Source organism: Hemicordylus capensis, chromosome 5, assembly GCF_027244095.1.
Source record: "Hemicordylus capensis ecotype Gifberg chromosome 5, rHemCap1.1.pri, whole genome shotgun sequence".
NCBI lineage: Eukaryota > Metazoa > Chordata > Lepidosauria > Squamata > Cordylidae > Hemicordylus > Hemicordylus capensis.
The window spans coordinates 241,372,396-241,382,752 of record NC_069661.1 but is presented as its reverse complement, the minus strand read 5'-3'; the positions used below and the strand labels follow the sequence as shown (position 1 = coordinate 241,382,752).

At 46.6% G+C, this 10,357-nt stretch overlaps 1 protein-coding gene across 5 annotated transcripts in view; it reads left to right on the top strand.

The window, feature by feature from the left end:
• The window catches only part of LMO3 (LIM domain only 3), a 107,278-nt gene that overhangs the window by 4,509 nt on the left and 92,412 nt on the right, over positions 1-10,357 (top strand). Inside the window, exon 1 of one of the 5 annotated variants that reach the window (XM_053252095.1) lies at positions 31-218. The exons of 3 other annotated variants lie outside the window; for them this stretch is intronic. In XM_053252095.1, coding sequence (XP_053108070.1) covers positions 134-218 — 85 coding nt within the window. In that variant the 5' untranslated portion in view covers positions 31-133. Of the gene's footprint in view, positions 1-30; positions 219-559; positions 958-10,357 lie in introns of those variants that run through there. One more of the 5 variants, XM_053252096.1, reaches the window with a different exon arrangement.

Genomic DNA, 10,357 nt, shown 5'->3' with positions numbered 1-10,357 from the left:
TCCTCCACTCTGCAACTTCGGGCTCAGAAGCTTGTCGCTCTCTGCGGTGCTCGCCTGGTGTTGTGGCGTTTGTGTGTGTGTGTGTTTAAATCATGTGAGGCTTCATTATTTTTATGATGACGCCGAGAGAGAGATGCAAGGAGAATCGGAGAGTGCGAGCGCCGGGGCTGCTGAGGAGGAAAAGCCGCGCGATTGGAGGGCTGGAGCCATCCAAGCAGGCAAAGTTAAACAATGAAACGCCAGCACGAAATGCCAGCTCGCCCCTTCCTCGTAAACACTCCTCGTGTGAGGAGGATCGCGAAGCGGCGCAGCAGCAGTGTTGGTGGAAGCTGGAGAAGGCGCTGGTGGTGGTGGTGGTGGTGGTGGGGGCGGTAGAAGGGTGGGGGGCCGAGAAAACCAACCATCCGATCGGCATGATTTGCAATATCGTTCCTTTTTAGGATACATTTTTTTTCGCGCGCGCGCGCTCTCTCACTCACACCGTCCCCACCTCCGATTGCCCGCGATGGGTTTTTGTGCTAGCGCTGCGTGCGAGGGTTTAATCAAATTCATTTGTTACCAGCCAGCTTCAAAGAGACCGCTGGGACCGCGAGCAAAGCGACGGCGCGGAGTTAGGGAAGCATGTGGTGGCTTTTGTGGCTCGCCCTCGTCCTCCGCACACACGTAACTCCACAGCGACTGCACGCTTGCAAAGCGCTGGTGCGCGTCGCTTCTCTGGCGGGGTCCTCAACCTCCACCCGCCGCTGCCCCAGTGCTTCTGCACAATAGCGCGGCCCCTTCTCCCTCTGGCTCTCTCTGCTCGCAGCGCAGACACAGCCAGCCCGCTTCCACTTGACCCGAAGTGGGGGCGGCCGGGGGGTGGGGGAGAACACTTGCCACTTCTTGCTTGGCTCAAAAGGAAGGCGCGATCCGGGAAGTCCTTAGATCAACTCATGCAGAAAAAGGAGAAAAGTTTTGGTAAGGTTGCCGTCGCGTCGGCTTGCGGCTCGTTGCTCTGCGTTGCTTTGGCGGTCGGGCGCGGAAGCATCGGTGTGCGTTTTCAGGCTGGGGCATTTGGGGAGGGCGGCGCGCGGGGTGGGGGAGAGTCAATGGCTGGAGCCCAACCGATCATCTCTGCAGTCTTATGAAATCTGCGCTTGCTTAGAACCAGAGCTGCTTGGAAGGCAGGCTGCTGGGTTATTTTCTAAACTCAATTCTTCTTTAAAAAAAAAAAAAAAAAAAAGCTCTATTCCGCCCCCCCCCCGTCCGCAACACCTTCTGCAGAACAACAACAACAACAAAGCGAGCCCACTCCACTCGCCATCAGTTTCTTGTGTGGCTTTGGCAGGGGTGGGGAGAAACTAGTGGCGCCTAGCTGGTGCTGCTAACCGCACAAAGGGAGATTCTTTGTTGTTAAAGAGTGTGTTTTCCTCTGTCGTGGCTTTTAAAAATGTTTTAATTTTTAATTTTTTTTTATTTTTTTGCATGTGAACTGCATCAAAATTGAGCTCAGTCTTGCAAATCTCTTGTTGGCCTTTGCCAACCACTAGCACTTTGCTGCCATGGTAACTGTAATTAAACTGATAAGAGTGGAAAAATGTCAGTATCTCTCCGAGTCTTACAGCTGCATTGGAAGAAAGGAGGGGGGAGTGAATAAAATTGGCTTCCAGCAAGCACCACAGTTCAATTCAGAGTGGGTGGGGGGGGGGTGAGGGAGAAGGATGGTGTGTGTGTGAGGAAGGAGTGTAGGGGTATCAGAGACTTTAAAAGAAAAATATCCGCTCCTGAGATCTTGGTGTGGGAGGGATGGAGAGAGAGAGAGAAGCTGTTTGCACTTGTTACCCCTTAGAGTGCAGTAAGATGTGAACCAGTGAACAGAGAAACAAGCTTTTAGGCCCAAACTAGCTTTGAGAAATTGAGGAGGTGGCGAGGTGAGGGGGCGTGGAGCGGAGTGAGAAGCGGAATAAAACCTCTGTCATCTTGGCAGTTGCCAAATGCTTTCTTCTGAATTGGTGCCTCCTCCCAGCTGTTGGGCTGCAAGTCTTGCTTTTTCCTTAGACAGAACACTTCTCTCCCCCCCCCCCGTCTTTTTGTTTTTAAACTCACCCCAGTCCCTGGCATGCCTTGAAGGGAGCTGTTGGGGTGAGGGAGGGAGAATTTTTATTTTGTGCTATTTGTGTGTGTGTGTGGGGGGGGAGTAATTAGTACAACAGTAGACAAAAGTCCTGTATTCTGAACCAAGGCGCTTTTAAAAAAGGTGCTGGTGGGGAACTCCTGGGTGTGATGGAGTTGCAGTTACTTTGTTGGGTTAACTACAGAATCCGCATGTGCGTGTGTGTGGTTGAATGGCGCAGAACAAGAGCACATAATGGAGGCAATCGAGCGTTGGGGGGCTCACAATGCAATCCAGGCAATTAAAAGCTCACCAGAGTTTTAAAAATGAAATGGCCCCGTTTATTCCTGCTCACCATGGCTGCACAGGCTATTGTGTGTGTGTGTTTTGTGTGTCATAATTCCCTTAATTATGATTTTCTTTTAAACTGTCCAATAACTCCAAAAGTATCAGAGGCCTTGGGAGGCAACAGGAATTTTTCTAGGAGCAATTTGCGTTCTGTTTGGAGGTGCTGGGGAGAATTTAAGAAAGTGTCTGTTTAGCAAGATGGCTCTTTTCAAAATACCATCACCACCCCCATCCCAAATAATGGTGCATTGTAGACTGAGCTCTTGCATCTGATTGTTTGTCTGACTCATTTTCCCCATATCACTCCTTAACAATCTGATATTTCCTTGGCCTGTGTCTGGATATATTTAATCTGGAAAGTTTATAAAGGGCCTTCATCAGTGGGCACAGTCACATTCTTAAATTTAGGAGAAGCTGCATAGTTTTGCCATGAGAGAGAAAAGTCTTGCAGCTCAACGCTATGCCAGTTTAAAGTAAGTTCCTCTGGGTGCTGTAGGACTTATTCCCAAGTAAATGCTGCCTTCAACCTTTTAAATGACCATTTGCTTATATATGAGAGAATTGAGTTTTCAGAGGGCTTGGTTAGTATTGAAACATGAAGCAAGAAATGCTGCATAAACGTCATTCTGATTGATACCCCCAGGCTGGAACAAATTCTTGCAACTCAGTTGCCCCAAATTTTTCCTCCAAAGTGAAGAAAGGATGTGTATGAGATGAGAGTTAAATGTAGGACCCAGTGTTTGGGGACACAGCAGTTTTACTCTTTGGAGTCTTCATTCATGGTCTGGAAACTCTAAGCATGATCCAGTCAAATCTAAGGGCCTTTATATCATACTGATTACAAAGAGAGAAAGTTAATATGAAATCAGTGAGACAGAAAGGTGCTCAAACTTGTCTGGCTTATGGCCAGTATCTTGAATACCCTTCACCTGCCATAGCTCAGTTGTAAAGCATCTGCTCTGCGTTCAGAAGGTCCCAGGATCGATCTGTGGCAACTCTAGGTAGGGCTGGGAAAGACTCCTACCTGAAACCTTGGAGGGCTGCTGCCAGTCAGAGTAGTCAGTACTGAGCAAGATGGACTAAGGGTTTGACTCGGCTTGGCAGCTTCTTATGTGTCTATGAAACTGAAACTATTGTAGGAATTTTTGAACAATCTGAATTTAAACCATGCATGCCAATGTTTATGCCTGCAGTGCCAGCATTGCACCATAGTATTGTGATCAGTTGGCAAAGCAAAGGGGCTAACCCATCCTAACCTGGTGCAGCAAGTACGTCTGAAAGAGCTGCAGAAGTTGCAGGCTTTCTGCACTATGCATCTGAAATCTCTGCATAGCAAAACCTGTGCCCCAGGCAGGCGACACAACAATGTTCATACGCACAGAAAACCCCCAAGAACCTTCCATCTGAAGTCAAGCAAGTCTGAGAGGACTATTTCTCATTTGAAAACTGGGGAGGCTGTTGAACTGCGGCTGTATTAATGTCAAAACCACAGGCCTGCTTGTGGAAGTCTGGTCAGTTCTTTACTGCAATCTTCAGAGAAGCTTAGCTTTGATTTATCATTCCCCTTGCAAAGTTGAGAGTGAGTTGGCCTCGTGTACACAGGAGAGGAGAGTCGGGTGGGTTAAAGAGCTGGGCTACAGTCGCATGAGCGAGCATGCTGGCACTGCTTAGTGCAAGGCTTGACAGGTGCCTGGAGGCCGTGGCACCTAAACCAGGATATTTCAGCAGCAGAGCTATTTAATAAAGTATTGATTTGTCTAGCCTTGTTCCTGTTCTAAGTAAAGGGGATAAGGAGAGAAGCATTTAGCTCCCTGCTCCACAGTGTTCATCACTAAGTTTGGTAATTTTGTCAAATCTCCTTTGTCTGGCTCCTAAATTTTGGGGGTGGCTCCTAGATCCAAAGGAAAATGGTCAAAACTTAGCACAGGGAGTTGGAAGAGAGCGAGGCACTTTCCATCCACCTATATTGGGCAGTAACGATATAGGAAGATGCTGAAAAGCATCCTCACATACTCCGTGGGAGATGACAATGGTAAACCCCTCCTGCATTCTACCAAGGACAACCACAGGGCTCTGTGGGCACCAGGAGTCGACAGTTATCTGGTCTAAGTCCCAACTTGTTCCTCCCCTCTTGGACACCATAGGGACATAGGAAGCTGCGTTAAACCAAGTCAGACCATTGGCCCATCGGAAACCCAGGAGTTTTTCCCAGCCCTACCTGGAGATGCCGGGGATTGATTCTGGGACCTTCTGCATGCAAAGTAGATTAAAAAGCAGATTTGCAAAGCAGTTAATAGAAAGCCTGAGCTACAGCCCCATCTCCTGTGGGGGATTATCTAACAGTGCTCACATGTAGTCACCCATCCAGATGCAAACCCTGCTTAGCAGAGGGGACAATTCCTGCTTGTTACTGCAAGGTCGGCTTAATCATCTCTGTTTCAACCTGCATATTGGGGATAAGACGGGTTCCCCTACAGGTGTGTTATAAGGTCTTTTGAATAATGGAGAAGTGCTATGTGAATGCTTAGACTTTAAAAATATATATATTGGGGATTTTCATAGGGTATATTCCAGTGTGTAAACACCCGCACTGTTTTTTCTGGAATATGCTGATACTGACTAGAAGTGCTTAGACCATGTTCCAGATTTGTGTCTTCGTTTGACAGTGGTGACAATCTGTGCTTTGTAGGTAAAATATGACTCTTGCTTGTGAATGGTTAGCAAGAGCTGTAAATCAAAGAGCACCACCTCCTCCAATATTCCCTTTTTGTGATATGTGAGAACTCTGATGCTGCCTGTGCAAGTTGCAGGGAAACCCAATTTCCACATCTCCATACTTATGCTCAGCAAAATGGTTGCTGCACTTCGGGCTTTAGGAGCAAATCTAAGTTCTCCATCTAACTTCCCGCAGACCTTTGTGCATTGGGTTCTGTGGTGCTGGAATCCAGCTTTAGGAACTGCCTTAAAAAGATGCTTCTGCCAGCTGCCATTGGTGTGGTGGCGTATACGAGTGCAGAGAAAGAAAATGTAGCAGAGCGTAGTGTTAATGAGGAGTTTCCCACTTCTTGCAAGGAAGCAGTAAACAGAGGTAAACCTCTTTATCACTTCTGAAAACCACCGCTGTTAAAAGAAAGCAGCAAATCAGATGCGGTAGGAAAGAGCAGACTGTATGCAAGGTTGCCTTTATGTCTGCCATGATGACCTCATATCTGCAAGACTGATCTTAATACCAAGGCTTGATTATTCATTGGCTGACTCTTTAAAAAAAATTTTTTTTAAGCTTTCCTAGCTGCAGGGTGTTCTCCAAATTGCTTTGGAACACCTGCTCAGAGTGCCCTATTGGACACCACCAGGTTCTGCTTCATATGTTTCCTTCTTAAAAAGTACTCTCAAGTTTGTTCTCTGTGTGTGTATTTATTGTATTTGTATATAATTGATTTGGTGTTTTCCCACACAGGAAAATTCAGGTGCTCTGCATCATTCTCTTTCATCCTTCTGTGAATGATTTGGATTGGATTGCAGAAGTGCGTAGGGACTGTGATCAGACACTCTTAGGGGCTTGATTTTTGATCAGTAAGTGGTGCATGCGCGGGACACGGCTTGAGAACCTGATGGTTTTCCTGGCAGCTCATTGTGTACAGCTTTGGAGTGAGGGGTGTGTTCGCTGGTGTTGGTTCCTGCGTTGCTTGAAATAAGTTTGCAGCATTCTGTAGCCCACTCCTTTCCTTTCCTCCCCACACACCTAAGACATGTAAGGACCACTTCTCTAGGATGCTCTCCCACACAGCTACACTGTGAGGCTTTTCTCCATGTGTATCCCAGCGGTGCTTCGGCGCCAAATCCTGTGCTGTAGCCCAGCTCTTAGCCAAGGTTAAGGATGCAATCGCACCCTTAACCTGGCTCATGGTGTCAGGATCATATATGTCAGCATGAGCTTCTTGCAGCTCACGCTAACACAGAGACAAGTGCCTAGAGCGCCCGTCCCTTGAGGGAATCCTCCAGCGCACTGCACTCGGCACGCAGAGCACTGTGGGATACCCAGAGGCCGGGACAAAAAGTCCCAGCCTTGGAGCGATCCGCTTTGCATGGGATCGTGTGTTTTTCTTGCTCCCACCAAGCAAAGAATTATCATCGGGGGCGGGGGGGGGGGAGGCAAGGTTTGTGAAGCCGCCTGCCTGGTCGTGTGAATAGCCCCTATGTGTGCAAGAAAGAGAGAGGATATTGCATGTGAGCATGGCTGGTTTTTGTCCTGGTCTTTCCCTGCAGTACACACACAGGGTCTTCAATAAGATCAGGATTCCTGATCTTGTGGAAGCCCTTATGCACATGACTGGGCATGGAGATGTCCAACACAAATGTGTCAAGGGAGGTTGCTTGAACAGTATCATACATGATCAATTAAAATCTGCATGGGATGATAGGTTAGTTATGCAGAAAAAACACACTTTTTGAGATGTCCCACACATCATCACAGCTGGCACTATTTTATTTATTTTATTTATATACTACCTGATATGTGTATCTCTAGGCAGTGTACAATGTCAGGAAAAGCATTCAACGTGAGGGAGAATAATGAATGCTGCTGCCTCGAAAGCACCTGCCATATGATATTTTTTCAAGTCCTCACATTAAAAATATTTTAATCTGAGTAAATTCTTTTAATTGGGGAGCCTCTTTAATCTACCCAGTCACCTTAAGTGGCGCAGGGTGGAAATGCTTGACTAACAAGCAGAAGGTTGCCGGTTCGAATTCCTGCTGGTACTGTATTGGGCAGCAGTGATATAGGAAGATGCTGAAAGGCATCATCTCCTACTGTGCAGGAGGAGGCAAGAATGGTCAACCCCTCCTGTATTCTACCAAAGAAAACTACAGGGCTCTGTGGGTGCCAGGAGTCGAAATCGATTTGACGGCTTTACCTTAATCTACCCTATCTTCTTAAAATGCCAACTGAAAATATAATACAACTCTACTACCCCTCTTCTTTTGCACAGTGCAGCCAGGGGAGGGGTCGGGGGGTCTTGGGTGTGTCCTAGGTGGGAAAGTGGATAAACGGTCTGAGAGAATTCTCCAGAATTTGTCCTTGCGTGGATCCCTGAAACCAGGGTTGGAACCCAAATTTCTCCACAGTGATTTTTTTTTAAAAATAACTCATTCCAAAGAGAATTGCCTGAGAACATCCTCAGAATATTTCTCCACATTCTAGCCTGAAATGGCTACACTCTGAAGAAACTTCAATTCCAGGGGTATAGACCCCCCCCCAAGCATTTGAGAAGCACCCCCTCCCCATTTTACCAGACTCCTGCTGCCAAACCTAATAATTCATAGTGCCTCCCGCAAGAAATGGAGTTGCTCCTCAAGCTTTCTCTTTCTGCACCCTTGTTCAGTTTCAACCCAGTTTTAAATCCTCTCTCCTAGCATGGTTCCATTCAGGTGGGAAGGACCCAGAGGATCAGCCCCCACCTATTTGGCTACAATTTTGTACAGCAGTGACATAGAGTTAGCACAATGGGAGAGTGAGAGTAAGTGCGAGAGGAATGAATGAATCAATAGGTCTCTTGGCCATTCAGTCCTATCAAGTAAGGCTTGCCGTAAATATGTGCTACTTGGCCAAGTTCCATTAGCCAACCATGGTCTGTACCAGGGGTGACCAACCTGAGTCTCTCCACCTGTTGTTGGACTTGAACTCCCATCATCCACGGCCTCAGTTGATTGAGGCTCTCCATTGGTGCCTCTATATTTTGTACCTGGCTCCCGTTGATAGATTTCCAAGTTCTAGTGAAAAACAAAGCAGAACCAATGAGCCTCACGTCTTCCCACAGCCTCCATAAGGTGTCCGGTTTCGTATGTGGAACTGCTGATCGCTGCTTCAATAATAAGGGTGTAGTGGGAAATTCTTCACCCGTAAACCACTGCTTAGTACCCCCCCAATGAGAAATGTTTTGATGAATCAGGCCCATGGCCCACCAGATGACTCCAAGAAACCCACAAACGAACATTTATATATGGCTTTTCGACAAAAGTGATGTACATAGAGAAAACAATAATCAGTTAATAAGATGGATCTCTGTCCCCAAAGGGCTCACAGTCTAAAAAGAAACATAAGGTAGACACTAGCAGCAGCCATTGGAGGGATGCTGTGCTGGGGCTAGATAGGACCAGTTGCTCTCCTCCTGCTAAATATAAGGGTATCACCACTTCTTTGCTCAGTTAGCAGGGGCAGAAGTTGAAAGCATGTTCCCTCTCTCATGCTGCTGCTCCCCTGCATCAGAGTATTCAGAGCGTCCTACCTCAGAAGAACCTGGACATAGCCTATAGCCGCAGATAGACTTGTTGGGATGGTAGAAAGCATTGCTCCTCTGTTAAGTGGTCCTGACTGGGAAGTCCAAAACGCTGCTTTTCAGGTGTGCATTTGGCTGGGCGATCCAAAATTTTGCATTTGCTACAGCTCTTGTCGTCTTGGTTTCTTTTATGTTTGTGTGTTGGTTTTGTTGTTTACATGCTTGTAACATTTTGCCTGGCTGCTTTAGAGTCCTATTTGGACACAAGGGCAGGATATACATGTGTTCTAATAGATAAGCCAGGCCCCTATTGGCTCCCCAGGTCACCTGATCTGGTTAGGTTGACAAGGAGCAGTATACCTTCCAGCCATGACCAGGGTGTTGCTGTAGAGCAGCAAGGATCAGACCAGTATAGTGTCTTCCACCTGTGATCGGTCTTGGTGCAGAGAGTAAGGTACCTGGTCTGCGCTACCAGATTCTCCAGTGTAACCCCTATTGGCAATTTACAAAAGGTGCATGATCTTATGTCCACAAACTACACGTCTGCAGAAATACTCTGGTGTTTTCTTCAGAAGTGATAGTGTGCTGTGCTTCTCTGTTACAGGGACAAATCTGGGTTCATTTTCCACAGAGTGTATGTTTAACAGAGCCCCAGCTAATCCTGGCTGTGGAACATGTACCTGTAATAAAACCTGTCCATTGCATTCACACTCCATGTTGTTAGGTTTTGGTGGTTTTTTTTAATAAAAAAAATGCAGGTTAAAAATATATATATATGGAGGGGCCCTTTGAGGCCAGTCAAAAGTTACCGCTGCTGCAGTATTGAGCAACTTCTAATCTTGATGTTACTCGCTATAAAGGCATACTGCTATTGGACTGGCTTTTTGCTCAAAGGTACTTAATATTTTACACACTGGGTTCTAGCTAACTGCAGCTGACTTGCCTGCTGCAACAGTTGAAAAAGATAAATCTTGGTTGCCCCCAGACTTGACAGTGGGTGGAAAGGCATTTATTTTGTAGGAGGCTCTTGCCTGGCATCCCCCCACCCCACCCCCACCTTCCTCTGACAGATGCCAATCTGACCTTTGCAAAGTGTATGTATCTGTCTTTCCAAGCTTTCCCCCCAAGAAAATGGGAACAGTGGATGGAGCTAACACATCAGGATAGGTCTTTTTTACTTTACTTTTCTTTTTTTTGGATAGGAGTTGTAGGATGACACAACCCTATGTGTTCCCCTTACAATACAAAAAAGGTGTGTCTGTACAAATAAAATATGCTCCTTGAGTTGTGTGTGTGTGTGTGTGTGTGTGTGTGCAGCTTTCTTGAGAGCAGAAATTTCTTGAATTGCAGTAGGAATTGCAGTTATTTCCACTAAGTATGCCTTGGATCACAACTTAAGTATCTGAGAGAAGCAGTTATGAGTTTCTAAAAAAACCCCAAGTGGGCCCATTTTCTTAGCTCTTATTTTTATTGAACTTTTATTATATCCTCATCCCCAGCCAAACCGACACCTGTGTATTTGTAACTGCATTCCTCCCTTGTTGCCCCATCTCTTCTGTTCATGCCCTCATCTCAGTCTTTACTCGACTTATTCTAATTCACTCCTGTTCAGTTAGAATAAGCTCCTTGGAGCAAGGAC